General features: G+C 33.5%; 1 protein-coding gene across 5 annotated transcripts in view; it reads left to right on the top strand.

Moving 5' to 3' along the window:
* The window catches only part of LOC109050796 (transcription factor Maf-like), a 79,681-nt gene that overhangs the window by 11,394 nt on the left and 48,114 nt on the right, over window positions 1-20,173 (top strand). For all 5 annotated transcript variants that reach the window (XR_006158621.1, XR_006158622.1, XR_006158623.1 and 2 more), the window contains one exon: window positions 118-185. Coding sequence is in view for 1 of the 5 variants with exons in the window: in XM_042753321.1 (XP_042609255.1) it covers window positions 118-145 (28 nt within the window). In the remaining 4 variants the exon portion in view is untranslated. The remainder of the gene's footprint in view (window positions 1-117; window positions 186-20,173) is intronic.

The following is a 20,173-nucleotide window of genomic DNA, read 5'->3' as shown; positions in this document are numbered from 1 at the left end:
GAAAGTATGTTTTCTTTTAATTGTATCTGAACAGTAGTAGAATTATGATTATTTTATGGTATCATATTAATCCGTTTTTATCTTTCTGTCTTTTGCACATCTTGTTCATCACGGAAGGACATCACGAAAGTTTCTACACCTGTGATATGACCTCTGACCCCTGCCCTTTGCCCCTGCAGTCTGAGGTAAGAGCCAAGACGTTATTCTGTGCCGATGAAAATTATTATAATCCTTATTTATAAATATTTAATCACAGTGGATTTTTTTAGATTACAAGATTTTCTGCGGTTGAGAAACTGAACATAGCATTGTTTAAAGTGAACTAAAATGCATTTTATTAACTTTTAGAAACTTGTTTGAAAATGTAGTTATTGTACATAATACATATATATATATATTTTATAGTTATATAAAAATTTTGTTTGGTTTTATTTCATTAATTATCAATTCAAATATAATTAATATTTCCATGTTTGATTATAAATCGTACATTCTCATTTGTATTATAACCAACAAAACCCTAGGCATGACGTTTGATTCATATTCTCATACATAGTGTATTTATAGCATTTCTGTTGAAGAGTGAGTGCATAAACTTGTCAGTGGAATTAGTGACTAACTTCCAGTTGAATTACTAACCAGTGACTAGCAGGCTTGTTATAATTTCCGAATGACCGGCTAGTTTGTCGACGGTCACAGTGTAACATGTGCTTGCAGTGATAGAGAGTTTGTTCAGTGTGTTATTAAAAAATTTAATCGATTATCCCAACATAAACTGGCTGGCTACCAAAACATATCCTCCATAATAACATAAAACCTGCCGAATTGTGTTTTTCTTTAAATCTACTGATGAAAATGTTTTTTTTTTGTGAAAGTTAGTTAAAGTTACAGTATGAACATCGTCTATGAGACTAAAACATTCTTTAGTGTGTGTGTGTGTGTGTGTGTGTGTGTGTGTGTGTGTGTGTGTGTGTGTGTGTGTGTTCTTGTTAGCTGAGAGTGAACCTGATAGGATGGTATCAATGTTCTGCGTTGATTGGCCAGCATTTAACCACACATTTCCGGTGTAATGAAACTCTAAGGTGAGGTCACAATCAAGGCACAGGAAGTACATGTCATGTTTGTCTTATGTTGTGATGTCAGCGGATGTTGTTGTTGTTGCGTTAGCGATAGTGAAACAAGGTTTAGTTTTTGTTACTTGTTGCTGAAATGATTTATTATGAGCATGCGCTCAAATTCGTTCTCTATGCCCGTACCGTCCGCTGTGAGAATGTGTGTGTGTGTGAATGTGTGTGTGTTTGTATGTTGAATGTAACTGAAGCCAGTAAGGATATGAGTTATATTTAGCAGCACCTCCTGAAGACACCGGCTCAACACGTGCGGTTAAAAACACAGTCAGACTCAAGGAGAGAGGTTACGGCTCGCGTCAGGCCTGGAAAACTGTCCCGCCACGTGCTCACACTGCCTTCAGTGAACACCAGGACAAGTCTGACAGAAACCAATAATGATACTGACTGATTATTATTCATCAGTCGATTTACACTCATATAAATAAATAAAAACTAAAATTGAAGATCATTCATATAATGCATATTCATTGAGAATCTTCAAAATGTTCTTGCATTAAAATTTTGTTGTTTTGTTTTTGTGAGGGCTTAAAGTGTATATATATATATATATATATATATATATATATATATATATATATATATTTATATATATATATATATATATATATATATATAGAGAGAGAGAGAGAGAGAGAAATTGAAATAGAAATAAATGATGAACACTAAATAAATTTAAATAAATTTTGTTTTTTAGTTAATTTTATGTTTGATTATTTTAGTTGAATTTTATTTAATCATTAATTTTTCATTTTTTCACAACATAATTTATATGAAAAAAAAATCTATTTCTTTGCTTTTTTTAACATTTTATTCAGTCAGTGTGGGATAACCAACATACAGAAAGTCAATTTATTGTCATGTTGCAAGAAAAACACAAAATGACATTCAAAAGTCAGTGTTTCGAGGTCAAAAGTCTCTAAAAATATCAGTTAATATGACGTTTTTATGACACAGCAAACTTAGTTCAGGCTGTCAAATGGAATAACCCAATGAAAATTATATATATTAGTGCTGTCAAATGATTTATAATATAGATTATATGAATATAAAGATATACATGTAAATACATAAAAAAAAATTCAAAATATATACTGTATGTGTGTGTGTGTATGTATGTATATATATATATATATATATATATATATACTGTATGTGTGTACATAATAAATGTACACAGTATACACACCTCTTATTTTGGATGTGAATTGCTAATTTTATATATGTATATATATATAATATACACACACACACACACACACATACTCACTTTTATGAATCCAAGGTGTAAAGAAACTATTTATTATTACTTTTTACTTGGTTATGCCACATGACATATTTAATGTCATTAAACAAAAACTTGTATTCAGGTTAATAAAAAGGTTTCCAAATATGTATGGAACATAAATGTGAGGTGTTTGGAGGTGTTTACAGTATGTGACTGTACTGTTTGAGGGGTCTCTTCAGAGGGCCGTCTGTCCTCTGGTCAGTTCATCTGCGGACAGGCTAAGGATGGATGTGTCTGTGACGGACGTGACATCCATAACCCTCTCTCCTTCTCTCCACCCATCCCTCGCTTTTCTTCTTCTCTTCCTCGTTGTACCCAGAGCTGCAGATTCGATGGCATATATTTTCCCAGGGCCTCCTCGCCTCCTTGTTAGCTTGACAAATAACTTCTGTGGGCAGAAAGTGCTGAATTTTAGCTTTCCATGTCTATTTTCTGCCGGCTGACATTAATTTTGCGAGCTCTGCGGGAACTAACTATCAGAAATAAATAAATAAGGGAATAACAGGGCTGAGGCGGGGGCTGCTCGGCCATTAGAGCAGGTTCCTGAACACACATGTGCAGTCTGTGTTTGCTAATCTGCTTGATTTTTGTTACCGCTAATAATCTACTATACTATTTTTAGTTATTTTTATTTTTTTAAACATGGATTCTTGTAGGGTAAATATCTTACAGGATTTTTGTTTTAACTTTTTTGAATGCCCCTTTCTTTAAATAAATAAATAAATCTAATCTGAATAATTAATCATAAATCTAATTGTAAGATTTAATGTTTTTTATTAATTAATGCATTTTTGTGTATATAATATGTGCATACTGTAAATTATAAACAAAACAGCAAAAGAATTTGATGATTAAAATCAATTTAGGTCTGCAACAAATTTAGCTTATCAATTAATTATCTGACATTAAGGAAATGCAGAACATATATGTATTTTTATTTTTAGTATTATTTATTTATTATTATTGTCTTTAAATGGATAAATATGTGATGGGGTTATTATTGTTAACTAAACCTAAAACCAAAGCGATTAAAATAAAATAAACTATGAAATTAAATTAAATTAGAAAATAAATAAATACTATTACTCCAAACAGAATAAGTAATATAATAAAATATATCAAAATATTAACATAAATTTTAACAAAATATTAAAATAAATATTAAAAATAGGAAAGTTTTAGTTAAATTAAAATAAAATTTAATAAAAAAATGAAATTAAAATAAACTAAAACCTAAACTATGTATGAATTATTTGCCAAAAAAAAAATCATGAAAAAATGACAAAACCACAAATTAACATACTTTAAAATGAAAATGAATACAGCAAATAAAAATAAAATATAGTTAAAAATATAAACATAAACTATAATTGTATATCAACGATATAACAACAATGACAGTAATAATAATAATAATAATAATAATAATAATAATGAATTATTATAATTATGAAATACTGATATTTCTCAGTATAGTGATTTTTTTTATGTAGATTATTATTATATCAGTGTAATTAATCAAGAAATGTGATCATGATCAGATCTGTTCATAATTCATTTAGATTTGATTGCATTTTATTTGATTTATAATTGATTTTGATACTGTTCATAATCACTTTAACATCACAAATCACACAAAAGCTTATGTTGATATTAATGTTGGGGAAAATACACCAGGTTTTACATTCACAGGCTGAAATATTGTATTTCGGATATGAATATATTGGATATTTTTAATGTCCAAATTCTCTGAATGTATTCTCATGCATTAATGTGAAAAATCCACCAAAGTCTGTCCACGCAATGAGTGCGGCTTGCTTTAATAAACCCAGAATGGTGCGGTCTCATGCAGAGCTGTTACGAGGAGCTAGGGGCTTGTGAACGCTTTAAATCTTTTACAGGCCTGTTTGAGTCGCATCCTCACTGTCGCTCTGCATTATTAGCAGACACAGCGGGACGTCCCGACTGACCTAAACCTGCTGCTTCAGCTCCGTCTTCTGTTTGGCATCGGGTCACTCCCATAATGCACCACAGATCACACGCGGCAGTAAATGACGCTCCGCCTGGCATCAGCCTCCTGAATTTCACACTTATCAGGAAACGTGAGACACACTAGTGCACACTAGCTCTGCTCCGTTATCTCAGTAGGCAGCATACTAATCCAGCGGACTCAGTAAATAGTGTTCATCGCATGAGAAGAAAATGGTCCATTTTGAATGAGACTGAACTGTTTTTAGTGGTGCTTAAAGAAACATAAGTATAACATAAGTATATTTATAGTAAACATTTTTCTGTGCAGTGCATTCTGGGATTGCATTCTCTGTAAGAGAGACAAACTACATTGTTTTAAGTAAACAGTATAATTTTGTCTACCCTTGTGCACTTTGTAGTGTACTTCAAATCTTAAAAGCATATTAAAAAACTGTACTGATAATATAATATAATCAAGTGATAACATAATCAAATAATATAAATAATATCAATGAAAAGGCCACTTAGAGTATGCTTTCCTTATCATGCTCAAGTACACTTTTATTAAAAAATGCACTTTGTAACAGTCTTTGTTTGATTAGAAATTTTGGTTGCACTTTATTTTAAGGTGTCTTTGTTACAGTGTAATTATACATTTAAGTACGGAGTAATATTAATTAACTACTGTATATGATTAGGGTTTGGCTTACGGTTACTTGCATGTGATTATGCAAAACTTATTGTTATTATAATGGTAAGCATGTGCATCACCGACGCCTTACAATAAAGTGTTACCCAAGTTTTATTTTGAAATACATTTTAAATCATTATTTTAATACTCTTTTTGTTGTGCTTTAAAGTAGTACTCTTATTTAGATGTTGACTAACATACTAAAGCACATTTCATTATCAGTTAACAGTAGCGTGTTATTCGGTATTTCATATGAAGTTTGTATATTTTGCATGTACTATATTGCAACTTTATCATTACAAACCTGTACCTGTGTATGTATGTGTGTGTGTGTGTGTGTGTGTGTGTATATATATATATATATGTGTGTGTGTGTGTGTGTGTTTTAAATTATTTTTTATTATATATTTGTAAAAAATAATAATTAAGTTTAAAATAAGTTCAGATTTTATGTTGACTGTAGTTTAGTCCACAGAGCCACTGAAACCTTCATCCTCCACAATCCCACAATGCCTTGCTGCTCCTCTCCGGTCTGTCAGTGTCACCTGAGAGACGGATGAAATGGATGAAATGAATTGTGCGCTTGTGTGTGTGTGTGTGTGTGTGTGTGTGTGTGTGTGTGTGTGTGTGTGTGTGTGTGTGTGTGTGTGTGTGTGTGGAGAGCGATGGCTGTGGAGGGAGGAACATCATGGGCTCTGCAGCAATTAGAATAATTTCACATTAATATGAGGATTCTGCTGTGTGCTTATCTGCATAGAGAAAGCACTTCCACATCAATCAGAATGCAGTGTTGTATTAACCTCACACACACACACACACACACACACACACACACACACACACACACACACACACACTGGTGTACGTAATCAACACTGTCCACGCTGGTTTTTCCTCTTGCCCCACAAACATAACTAGATTTTCTGAAGAAACAAATACTGTGCTTTTCCGATGCTGTGGGGTGTTTAGTGTGGTTTTCAGGGTGTTGCTAAGGTGTTTTAAAAAATGTTCCCACAATTTCAGTGCCCCTCATTGCTTAAAAAAGTAATAGAAATGATTTAAAAAAAAAAAAAACAGTCATGTGGTTTAACCATCAGTTAAAAGGTAATAACACATAGTCATTAGTTTCAAAATGGTTCTGTAAGATTGTTGGTTTTACCACAATATACCACAGTTAATTGGTCTTATTAATTAATAAGCAGCTAAAATAAATATGGTGTAACTGACGTAAAATGTAGTAACCCATTTTATTTTCTGTTATTTCTTTATTTTCAAAAATGTGTTTGTTTGTATTAAATTGAAATGAATGAATAAATAAATAAATAATACATTAATTAATTCCTAAATTTTATTAAATTTGTAACTAATGTGTAAAATAAGTAAATAAATGTTGAGTAAAAAATTAGTTATTTTCAATATTTGTATTTTCAGAAATGGTTATTAATAAACATTTATTTATTTAAAGCAATAATAATAATAATAATAATAATAATAGTAATTATTATTATTATTATTATTATTATTATTTTAAATGTCAAGAAATTATTAATTAATTCATTCATTCATTCATAAATGTAGTTAACTTTTAAATCATAAAGTTGCACCACATGACATTTTGCAATCTGAACTTGACTTGTGTTGTCATAGAATAGGTCAAATTATATAATCATTTAGGAATTATTATTATTTTATTTTATTTTATATATATATATATATATATATATATATATATATATATATATATAAACATATAAACATTTTACAAATTTTAAAAATGTAATTTATTTTTATTTCCTTATTTGCATTGATTTATTCATTTATTTTAAGGCATGTTTCTGCATGTTTGTTGGTTGTACCACAAAACTCTGTTGGTCTCACCGTATGACTTTTGTTTCACAGACCCCCCCCCCCCCCTTTATAATTAAACACAAATTAACTTTAACCGAGAAATTTAAAACAGGTGTGTTCATGGGTGAATACTGTATGTATAAATTGCATTTTAATGTATTGTTTTAATGTATAATAATTAGGAAGCAGGAAAGACATTAATATTTAGAGTTGGAGGCCAGAATGGGTGACAGAAGGAATGTTTGTCTCAGTAATCTAGTAATTGTTTAATGCTGCAGACAAACTGAAAGTGTGTGTGTGTGTGTGTGTATTGGTTGTTTTGTTCCACGCGGTGTCTCATAACCTCAAGTGCCGCCCACTTGAAAATGTCAAACAGAGGAAGGAAAGGCTTTTGACGGCTCACACATGCATCATTTCCACTGCGCTCATCACTTTCTGTCCAAATCAGATGTCCTAAATAGGACAAATAAACCAAAGTCACTCAGTCCACCTCAGTTGTGTTATTATCACCTCAGCAGTCATCAAAGATCATTAAAGCGTTCGCTGGTTTCTGTTTGATGGGGCAAACAGCACTGTTTCTGTGAAGCCTTGTGATTTGAAGTATTCAACACACGTTTTGAGTTTTGAACTTCTTTTGATGTATGCTGTTATTTCTCAGAGCGATTAGACTTTTTACCTGTCTGAGAAAGAAAGAAACCTGCCACCAGTCTTATCTCAGCATAACTGATATACTATCATAGTTTTTATTCATATTTTGAATTAGGGTTTATTTCAATATTTTCAGTTTTCATTTGAATTGCAGTTAAAGTTTTGGTAATTTTTGTGTGTCTTTATCAGTTTTATTAGTTCTTGTCTTTTTTAAATGTTGATGTAGTGTTCATTCACTGTAATTTTAGTTTTAGTTTGTTATTTTAGTGTCAACTTAGTGAAAATGAGAAATTGTCATTTAGATGATAAAACAGGTTAAAGTTCGTCAAGTTTATTTATTTTAGTTTAACATTTTTTTTTAAGTATTTTATTTTATGCAAATTAAAGTGTTTTATTCTAATTTTTCAGTATGTCTATGTAGGTTAATTTTTAGTTTATCAACTAATTGAACATTGGGAGCTTCTAGTTGATGAAATAATAAATAAATAAATAAATAAATATATATATATATATATATATATATATATATATATATATATATATATATATATATATATATATATATATATATTTAAACTGTAATTTATTAAATTAAACTAGTAATGGTTTAGTTGTAATTTTAGTGTTTATTTACTTTATTTACTTTTTTATTTATTTATATTTTTGAAGTTTTTTTTTTATATGTTAGTTGAAATTTACTTTATTTCAAGTAAGGTTTTTTTTATGATTTTCTTTGTAATTTCAAATTTTGTATAACTAAAAAAACCCTGCTTGCCACTTTAACTTCCACAAGGAAGTAACCACCTAGCAACCACGCATAACACCTTAGCAATTACTTAGCATTTTTTTCTCATTAAAAATATTTAGGAAAATAATCCAAGAAAAATGTATGCCTAAATTAACTCTCACACACACACACACAAAAATTTAAATCTCAGTGCAATCCTCTGAGCAATAACATCTTCCTCCGAGTTTACATGCAGTGTCTGTCTTAAGTGTGTGTGTGTGTGTGTGTGTGTGTGTGTGTGTGTGTGTGTGTGATGCTTCATCTACAGGCAGAACGTTCTGTGAATTATAGCAGTTTTTAGCGCTCCAGCACTCTCATTGTTTCATCGGTCTCTGTCTGACGGCCGTTTGTTAGATTAGCTGTGTGATAATCTGAACACACAGTTGCACATATCCTGGGATGAGATTACAGCAACTATAAAAAACACACTCCTCATCCGCTTGACCATTGAGAAAAACAATATGGTGCCTATAATAGAGATTTATGTAAAAATACCCACACTGGATGCTGGATTTAATTATAGCAGAGCACCAGTATTGCTGTAAGAAAGACATAAATATGTTGAAAAAAAAAATACTTAGAGCAGCATAAATAATTCCGATCTCTTTTATTATCTATAATATAATACTATTTTAGGTTAAAGTGTCTCCTTAATGAATATGAATATGTTTTTGTTTATGAAGGAAAGCAAGGATGCATTAGATTGATCGAAAGTGGAAGTCAAGGCTTTTACATTGTTACATAAATTATGTTTCAAATAAATGCTGTTCTTTGGAACTTTCTATTCATCAAATATTCATGAAAAAAAAAAATCATAGTTTCTACGAAAATATTAAGCAGCACAACTTAATACAATTCAATTTTTTAAAAAATAATAAGTTATTTTAAGTTTACTGTAAGGTTTACTGTATTTTTGGTCAAATAAATGCAGCCTTGATGAGAAAAAAGTGAAAAAAAAATAATAAAAATAAAATAATGAGACTTCTAAGGACATACATACATACATAAAATACTACTTTATACTTCATATATACACCCACTAAAAAAACAAAACAAAAAAAAACATTATTAATAAAAATAAATCCCCCTTATTTTGAAGCACTTTATTTTAACATGACATAAAAATTGTATTATATGTATTTACTTGGCAGTAAATTATGCATAATTACAAGCAACTAATCCTAAACTTAAGCTATATGTAGTTAATTATTAATATTACTTTGTACTTATTTGTGTACTGTAACATTTGTGTATTTGTACTGTAACAACCTTGCCTTAAAATAAAGTGTAACCCTAAAATACACACACACACACACACACACACACACACACACACACACACACACACACACACACACACACACACACACACTCATATATATACATGCAGCATTTGTCTGCCGCTCATACTTGCTTTGGTATTATCTAATGCAATGACATTGTGACATTTTTAAGTGTGTCTTGTGTCCAAATACCGTGTGGAGCATTTGAGGAGGAGAGAGTGTGTATGAGTGTGTGTGAATAATTATAATCTGTGTGTGTGTGTGTAGGAGACAGAGAGGATGAGCACATAAAGTTGGCACACAGTGTGAACATACTGTGCTGGTTAAACAAACAGAGAGTGTGTTCCCTGTGTCCTTTATTTCACACACACACACACACACACACACGGTCTTATTATAGCACACAGGAAATATACCAAATATACCCCAACAACAAAAAAAACAACAACAATAATAACTACTAATCAGCTCCACCATCTTTTACACAACACACACACACACACACACACACACACACACACACACACACACACACACACACACACACACACACACGTTTGCTCAGCTCTCTGTACAAACACTCCATAGACGTCATGTTTAATATAATTACTAGCTCTAAACCAAACTAAAACAGCAGTATTTACTTTGTCTATTAATCCTATTTAACATGTTTTCACCCACAGGGGAGATTTGGTCAGATTTAGTTCTGTTCTGGAGATAGTTGTGTGTGTAAGCCTCGCTCGCGCTGTGTGTTTGATCTTTGGCTGCACCTTTGCTGGATGTTTGCCAGTAACAGACCTGCATTTCCTCTCTGAAGAGGAGGACGAGGTCATTTTCCCCTGTCTCCCTTAAACACTGATTGTCTTCTTATCTGGTGTCTGATGTCTCTTTTATCAGGTTTGGCTTTATTTTTGCTTCTCCAGTGAGTTGCACAATTCAGAATCCCGCTTTTTGAGTCATTGCTCTCAGTAGCATATACTCTTAATGCGTTAATGGATGTTTATGTCTGACACATCAGATGCAGATTTTAAAGGATTTGTTGATAAGCATCATTTATTCCTTATGTCCTGTGGAACACAAAGTGACATGTTTTGAAGAATGTCCATGCTGCTCTTTTCCATACAATCACAGTTCATATAGTGAGCACGGCTGTGAGACGACAACGAGGACAAAAGAGCACTACAACAATGCCACTGAAGTACTCTGAATGAACTGTGTTATGTTTCAAGTCTCCTGAAACCCACAACAGCTTAATCGCTTGTGACAAAGACGTGCTCTTTATTGTGCTGAATGTGCTTGTGGTGTACTTCATATATATATATATATATAAAAGAAACTGTACTTGCAGATAATGTAATTTTAATAGAATAAAAGGCCACTCAAGTCTACCTAAATAGAATACACTTTCATGATGTTGTTGTTTTTAAACACAGTTGAGTACACTTTTAAATGGTGCACTTTATATTAATGTCAGATTAAAAGTTTTACTTGATTTCCTTTTATTGTGTTCCGAGCACTTAATTATAAATGTAATTTTCAACTCAAATTGACTATAATCATATTTTAAAGACAATAGAATTATAGAAGTTACACATTTATAGAGGTGTAAGTGGGTCAAAAATACTCTAAACTTCAGTTAATTACATTTAATATATTTTCATTTAATTTTAAATAATTTAATGTAGTATCCAAAAAAATTACATTCTGTTTACACTTACACTGAGAGAGATTACATTAATTACAAATATACACTTACACTGGATGAGAAATATGTATTTATTTATTAATATATCTATATATAGATTCTATATATATATATAGCAATATATATATATATATATATAATATATATATATATATATCTATATAATATATATATATATATATCAGTGAAACACAAATAAATAAATGGTAAAGCAATTTTCAGTTCACACTTACACTGAATGGAAAAATAAATTAAAAAGAAATAATTAAATCTGTGAAACTGAATGAAAGATTGAGTGTGTGTGAGTGAGTGACTGACTGAGTGTGTGTGTGTGTGTGTGTGTGTGTGTGTGTGTGTGTGTGTGTGTGTGTGTGTGTGAGTGTGTGTGTGTGTGTGAGTGTGTGGTGTGTGTGTGTGTGTGTGTGAGTGCGAGGAGGAGTGAGTGTGTGTGGTGTGTGGTGTGTGTGTGTGTGTGTGTGTGTGTGTGTGTGTGTGTGTGTGTGTGTGTGGTGAGTGTTCGTGTTAGTGAGTGAGTGAATGAATGAACATAAGTTTTGAATCAATTTTCAGTTCACACTTGCAATGGATCAATTAATCAATAATTTAGTGAAACTGAATTAACTGAATAAATAAATAAATAAATAGATGGTGAAGCAATTTTCACTAATTTTCACAAATAATTACAACAAAACAACATGTAACAAACAGAATTTAAGATAATAACAGTATTTTCTTTTAAAACACTGTAATAACGTTTGTTTGTGTGTGTGTGTGTGTGTGTGTGTGTGTGTGTGTGTGTGTGTGTGTGTGTGTAAGTATATTATTTTCAAGTACATTATATTTCTTCTGAAAAGAAGTATGCTTAAGTGTACTTTTTCACAAGAGATAAGTTGAATATCACATGGAACTTGTTATTCTCTATAATTTTCCTCTTAAATCTCATTTGCATTTCTGCATATTCAGACTTGGTGCATGGCAGTGGTTTATGACACTCTTGAACCTTCATCATTTATTGACATCAATCCTGCTCTGTTTTGTGGTGTTATATTTATATTGAAAGCTGCTAAATGTCTCATTTTGTCTTCCACTGAAGAAAGAAAGAGGGAGTAAACCATGACAGATTTTTAGCTGAAATCTTCCCTAAGTTTGTATGTGGCGTCTTAAACCACAGTGTTGATGATTCAAAGGTCAGTGATTTCCTCCAGTAACTGTCCTCCTTCTTGTAATTCAGAAATGACCCTGGAGTGTGACGCGGGCGAGTGAAAACCCACCGCGTGTAGCTCTCTTTTATCTGCGAGCCCCCGTGTCTCGTATCAGTGTCATGTGTACATTTGTCTCTGAGGTTTCACTTGTGTAATTACTCGCTCATTCATGTGTTTTTACACGCCGCTTAACAGTGTGAAATTAACTGCACAAAATAGAAACACAATTAATTGTGTCGCCTTGCAGACGTACTTAAGCGAAAGCTATTATGATGGAGTTAAATGGAAGAAAAACGTTGTGAGTGAAACTGCGACGTGAAATTAAAGGGAAATTGAAGGATTCTCGGTGGAGTTTTTACAAGAGGAGTTTTTCATGAGTGGCACAATGGCATCCTTTGATAGGTGGATTATAAAATAAGTACATTTAACAAATAAAAATAAATTAAGCTAATGAAGATTGCATTGGTCAAATGTTTCTGATAGCAGTATATAAAAAAGTACTAAATAAGTTTATATGAAAACTAGTTACTAGAATCCAGAAATACATGATTAATAGCTAAATGTATTTGGCAAAAGATAGCAACACAGTGTTTTATTCCTGACTGCGTTTGTGTACATTACGTTACAGCTTCAGGTGAGAGGGGTCACAGAGGTCAGACTCTCCATCTACTTCCTCTGTTCAGACAGACAACAACCGTCTGGTGGAGGAACACACCCAACACTAAATCAATAGCAGATATTCTCTCTGAAAATCATGCAGAAACCGTGTCTAAGTGGATATCGGCTTACACAAGTGTAGTACAATCTTTAGATCACACAATCTGTCTAACGCATAATTACATTTTATTTTTTATGTTTACCTACATATTTTTTTTCTTTCATAAATGAAGTCAATATTTCATAGTTCATGTTCAAAACATGCATGCTTTCCTGTAGCTCTACAAAGAAAATGCAGAAATAGGTAAAACAAAAATAGTAGATGTGTGTTTTTAAATCAACAGGAGGAAACGAGCTGTGAGCTTCACCTCCACCCTTTGCATACAGATGTATTATATATATATATATATATATATATATATATATATCCACACTGAATAAAGATGACGCTCTACATCCAAAGACTATAGAAGCGTGTGCTCGCAGAGAGATGTACTCACATGCAGAAGAAGAGCTTTTATTTAAATATGATGAATTATTAGCTCTGAACACTGACTGTGGGCTCTGTTTCTTTGTATGTATATTTGTGTGTGTTCCCATCTATATGTGCGTACGAGTGTGACACTTGTGTAAATTATGATGAGGAAAACTGGGGAATTCTGCTCGCCTGCTCTCCTCACACACACACACACAGAGAGAGAGAGAGAGTATGATTTATTCCCAGAGGAAAATGGTGTGGCTCTTTCGTAGCTTAGAGGACTGAATGGCATTCACAGTTAAGTTTCATTTGCGTATCAACATTGTCTCAGCTGTTTCTCCTAAACGTCCCTGAGAGAAATAAATAAAGACACAGCTGCTGGTATGTTTGCATTGTCAGAATATATAGAGATAGAAAAGAAAATGTAGATTACATATCTTAGATAATATACAGTCTTGAGGGCATTTCGTGAGAAACTTTTGAGTTCATGTTGAGATCTGAGCTTTAAATGCAAACTTTTTTTATTTTAGGAAATGCATTTAGTGAGATTTATTTCTGAATGTAAACAACTTTTATGTCAACACAAATGAAATCACTAAGGGTCTTTTTCTCAGATGTCTCAATTATGTCTCCATTTAATCTCATAGTTAAATCTGAGAAATCAGAAAAAAAAAAAAATGTAACTTGTGGTATTTCTTTCCAGTGGAACCAGATGAATTTGTTCTTTCCTAGACTTTGGAGATCTCAGTTATGTCTCATGTACTGTAAATAACTTCGTCTCAGATGCTTCTCTTAAAATACCTAAGGAATAGAAAGAGGTTTTGACATCTTTGATGATCAGACAGTATTTGAGTCTTTTTCTTAGTGATATTTCTCAGATGTTTCTCTTTCCAGGCTCAGAAGACTTTGAAATGTCTAATTTAATGTGAAAAAATGGTCTCAGTTGTTTCTCCTAAGATTTCTTTAGAGAAATACACAGCATTTATTTATTTGTTTTATTTGTTTATCAATTTTGAGCACAATAATTGTTGAGATCTCTTCTAAAACTCTAGACGAGACACAAGTGAGACTTCTGCCGTCTGTTTTTCTCAGTCATGTTTCTCAGAGGTTGCTCTTTCCTGGCTCAGAAGACTTTGAATTTCTCAGTTATGACTCATTTAATATAAAAATGGTCTTATAATGACTTTTAGAGTTCCTTTAGAGAAATAAAAGCATGTTTCAATATCTTGCACACGGTTTGAGACATAGTTGAGATTTCCTCTGAAACTTTACACTGAAAAAAAAAAAGATTCATTGAATTTACTAATTTTTTTTTTTTTTTTTAGGTACAGTAAGTGCTTGCAATCAGTTTATTTTAGCTTTATTTTATAAGGTTCTTCTTCAGGTAACAGACAGAGAAGCAAGAGACTTCTTCAAAAGTCCTGATTTGTTCACTTTGTAGTGGCTTTGCTGTGTAGGAGAACCAATGGAGATACTAAAGCGATCTCATTTGTGATATTTGCTTTATTTGGCTCTGACGCGTCAGTCTTGAAGTGCAGTTGCGCTCGGTGACGTGTTTTAATATCAGCATGTTCAAGAGCTCCACAGAGATCCGCACTGAACAAATGGCTACAGAAGATACAAGTGTTATCAGATTAAACAAGCACTCCATCAGTAAATCCGCTCTGAGTATCTCGCACAGATTCTAATTAAACCTCTGAATTAAATTAACATCTCATCTGCATATAGCAGGTATAACGAGCATCATTTACAATCACGTGACTTCCTAAAGCAGCACTGCTGGGATTTGTCTGCTTCGGCGTCCTCGTGAACAGAATCATTTAGGGAACTCTGATGCCGTTATTTCCGGATGGATATTTTTGTTTTCATGCAGAGGATGTGACAAGGCTTTGGATGTGAAATTGGATGAATAACTTAAATTGTCTTAACAATATTAGTCCCTGCTTATGAGCATATTTTGGATGATAGCAACTACTGTTTGCATAGAATTCACGAGTGATTTCATAAAGAAGAGCTCGGGGGAAAGCTGTCACATGACATTTTTGCACTTTAGATGGAATTTCATATTACAAACAAAGATAATTCTACCCAAAAGAAGAGTTACAGATTTTATTTTATTTTATTTTATTTTATTTTATTTTATTTTATTTTTTTGTTTTTCTTCAAATATGTTTCGGCACCTAATTTTAGCAACTTTTAAATAGTTTATATAAAAAAATAAATAAAATCTAATGTTTAATGTGGTACTTTGAAGTTTATTTTAATAATGTTTTCATAAGTAAATCCATAAGTCAGGTTAGGCGTAAAACTGCCTGAGCAAACACCTCTAGAAACCTGATATATATTAGAAAGAGCCGAAGTGCTGACAAGTGTGTAAGTGTATACTGTTTTTTTTTTTTTTTTTTTTTTTGGCATTAATAATGAGCCCAATTAGCTTACCAGGCCCTTTTCTGCTCAGGCAATAGCGGGGGACACCTCAGACGGCCTGACAGAGCTGAGCGAGGCCCCCAGACAACACACACACACACAGAAGTAAAAGATGCAAGCTCCGCGAGTTTCCAGCTATCCTCATATTCAGACATTCAATATTAGCTTGACTCATCCCATGAAAAATCTGATCGATACTCATTCGCATATTAATCAGTCACCATTTGTATATTCATGAGACAATATTTTCAGTCATTCCCTTATTTTACTTTGATTTTATGAAAACTAGCAACACAGAAAGCTATTGTTATAGCCTAACTGTATTACATAGTTACATTTCATAGTTTATAGTTAAGAATTTCACAATAATATCATGTTTTTTTTAACATATACCATAGTAACACCATGTTTTTAGGACATGTACCATGGTAATACCATTTGTTTTGAATATGTGTTGTAATATTGTGTTTTAGAGGTGTAGGGGATATGTATGTTATGTATATGTTAATACCATATTTTTACACACATACTATGGTAAACCAGCTTCTAAACCAGAAAAATATGTTCTAAGGACGTTTTGCTAATGTTCCTGTTGTGTTATTAGAAAATAAATTTTTTAATGTTTTTTCTTGGTTTTTAAAAATGTTAAGGAAACATTCCATTTCATAATTTTTCAAACATTATGCGATTGTTATTTTTGAATGTTCTCGGAACATTTTGTAAAAAAAAAAAGTAGTAACGTTTAAAAAACGCTATACAAATACAAAAATAAAAACTAAATACACCAACTACCAACCCATAAAAAAAATTAATTAACACAAAAAAATCTAATAAAAAAAACAACTATAAGAGAACACCACAACAACGTTTCTGGAACATTAGCTGTAAATATTAGTGCTGTCAAACGATTAATCGTGATCGTAAGTTGTAAACACATGAAAATATTTTCATATACAGTATACCGTATGTGTGTGTATTTAAATATTCATAATAAATAAACACAGTACGAACATTATGGGCCCTATTTTAATGATCTAAGCGCATGGTCTAAAGCGCACGGCGCAGGTGCACTCAGGGCGTGTCCGAATCCACTTTTGGTAGTTAAACGACGGGAAAATGGTTGGCGCGCCCAGGCATATGGTCTAAACGGGTTGTCCCTATTTTCATAATGAGTAATGGTTGTTTTCTGTGCGTAATGTGCAATAAACCAATCAGAGTCTCATCTCCCATCCCCTTTAAAAGCCAGTTGCGCTCGCGCCAAGACAGGTTCGCCATTTACATGACGGAATGTAATTTTTAAATTTTAAAAATGTTTGTGTGCTGTTGCACATCCCTGTGTGTGTAATAAGCAAAGTGTATGCGTGTTGTGCACCCGCCTGTAGTTGCATATTACTAACGTGCTCTTTACATAACAAAGAAAAAATATTGCGCCAGACTTTAAACCAGGTTTGAGTCGGTCTATAGCGCAGTGCAGTCTATTTTCAGTTCCTCAAAATAGCAACGAGCCAACAATGCGCCTGAAGACACCTCTTTTTCAGACCAGCACGCCCATGGGCACACAAATGGGCGCGAATACATTTCTATTTAAACAACGTGGCGCAGGATGGCAAAATGAGAACTGTGTCAGGCTGAAACTTGCAGAAACACTTGCGCCGTGCCTTGCACTGCATTGCGCCGGGTGTATGATAGGGCCCCATTATGTAAACAAAAACTTTTATTTTGGATTTGGATTTATCACGATGAATCGTTTGACAGCACTAGTAAATATGCTTATTTAACATTTACAATGACAATTCCATTTTATCATGGGAAAAACTATAGCTCATTAGCATAGAATATACTAATCCTATACTGCCGTGGTATATTAAAGTACCATGGCCTTACCATCTGAAACCATGCCACCACCTCAGTACAGTTTTGAAAGGGGTGTTAACCTCTCACACTGGTGATTGATTATCACACACATGAATATTCATTTCAGATTAAACGCAACCAAAGTCAAGGACTCACTGACCTTGTTCTGGAATAACACTGTACTGTCGTCCGCATTCTTCACTGTACTCAGCATAAGTAAGTGTTGTATGTGATCTATAGGGTGTGTGTGTGTGTGTGTGTGTGTGTGTGTGTTCTGTGCTGTGCAACTGAAGAGCACTTTGGCTCAGACAGTGTGCCAGACAAGAGCATCAGGAGTGAGTATATGAGTATACGTGTGTGTGTGTGTGTGTGTGTAAGTGAGTGGAAGCCGAATGCGCCGAGGGACTCTGAAACAGCGGTGAGGCAGTTTGATCCCAGGAAACATGGGAAATGGACTTTCCTTTAGAGCTTTTACTGTAATTGTTTCAGGGTAAAGCAAGCGCTCTCCCTCAACAGATGGCGAATATCACTTTTAATCAAACATGGACACCTCTTTGTAATAAATCACACCAACGCAATGGCATTCTCCTTTCTGAAATTTCATCATGGCCGGGCAAATTGAAGTAGTTGTCAAACAAACAACAGGAAGAAAGCATTCAAAGGGTGTGAACGAACTTTCTGTGATTTTCCAGCTCTGCTAACAAAAGCTGCTAAAAGTGTACTTTGACACAAACACTTTGTGTATGTTTAAAAAACAGACTTTTTGCTAACTGTAACACTGGAATACATGTTCACTATTGATTCCAGTGGGTTTTTGTGTTAGCATGTTGCTAAGCTAACTGTTATTTCCATGAGGGGTTCCTATGGTTCTTTCGTACAGCTTGTCAAGGTATCTTTGAATGTTGTAGCCTACCTTTTGTGTGCCTTTAAATGTGGTCTATCTAGGCAGCTCACTAGGTTTCAGAGCAGTAAATGTAGTGCTAGAAGAGGATGTGTACTTCCTGCTGGTGACAGAGTAATCTGCGCTGAGAGAGTTATAGTTATGAAGCTGTCCGCTCTTCAGCGGCTGTGTTTAAAATAAGCTCATGAAACACCAGGGTTACACACACACACACACACACACACACACACTGGGAATAAATTGTAATTTTAGATTAGTGGATATCATGTCATTCAGTGATAGTACATGTGAGATGAAGTACACATTACATGTACTTAATCTTATAATAACAATAAATCATGCATAATTACATGCAAGTAACCCGAAAACAAACCCTACTGTAATCCTATGACCATATACAGTAGTAATAGGATACATCTAGTTAAACAATAAAAATATCTCATTTGTAATTGTATATATTATATATATTTTTTCTATTGCATAAAGATAGATCTCAATGCATATCTCAATTATGAAACATCTGCGTTCTAAGAAACTTCAATTATTAGCAAAAGCCTCCATTTCTGTCCAGATATGAAGGAGATGCATTCATGTAAATTCAGGCACGGCAGGTATGTAGACGCACAGATCAAGCGCACACCTGCTGTGCTGCCTGCGTAACCCCATCAGCTCAGAGCCGCGCGTCTCCCCGGACCGTAAGAGACAGCCCTCTCGTGAATTACACCCTGTCATCTGCTCACCCGTGTGGCCAGAGCCACTTCCGCCCGCTGCTCGCCAACTGACCTTCCTCATCACACAGACGTCTCTCTCACTCCCACAGCATTAAATATTCATGCCGCGCCAAAGAGAGTGACTCTACACTTCTCCATCCCGTATCCCGCGCTTCCTCGCTGTCTCGTCTCTTCCTGTGTGTGTGTGTGTGTGTGTGTGTGTGTGTGTGTGTGTGTGTGTGTGTCAGCTGAAGGGCTTGCAGGTACTCTGTGTCTAACATGGGCCTTTAGCCGTGACTGTATTCTCTAGTTAGCACAGCAGCTCTCTGACTGTCTGCTGTTTGTTTGTCGTTCACATGTCAGCTCGTACCCGCGTCCACGGGTCATTTAGCATTTAGAGCCTTCAGTCTGTTTGTTTGCACTGTGGGTTGACTGTGCTCGTTTCTAGGGCATGAGGTGTCCCGCATGGGTCACAATAGCTATTGCAGTGTGATATATGATGCTTTATACCATGTGACAATCTGGGAGATCTGAAAAAGACAAAATAATAATTTCATAATAATTAGTGATAGTTGTTAATAATAACAAACTAGTAT

Source organism: Cyprinus carpio, chromosome B25, assembly GCF_018340385.1.
Source record: "Cyprinus carpio isolate SPL01 chromosome B25, ASM1834038v1, whole genome shotgun sequence".
NCBI lineage: Eukaryota > Metazoa > Chordata > Actinopteri > Cypriniformes > Cyprinidae > Cyprinus > Cyprinus carpio.
The sequence above is the reverse complement of the archived record's forward strand: the minus strand, read 5'-3'. Positions and strand labels throughout refer to the sequence as shown.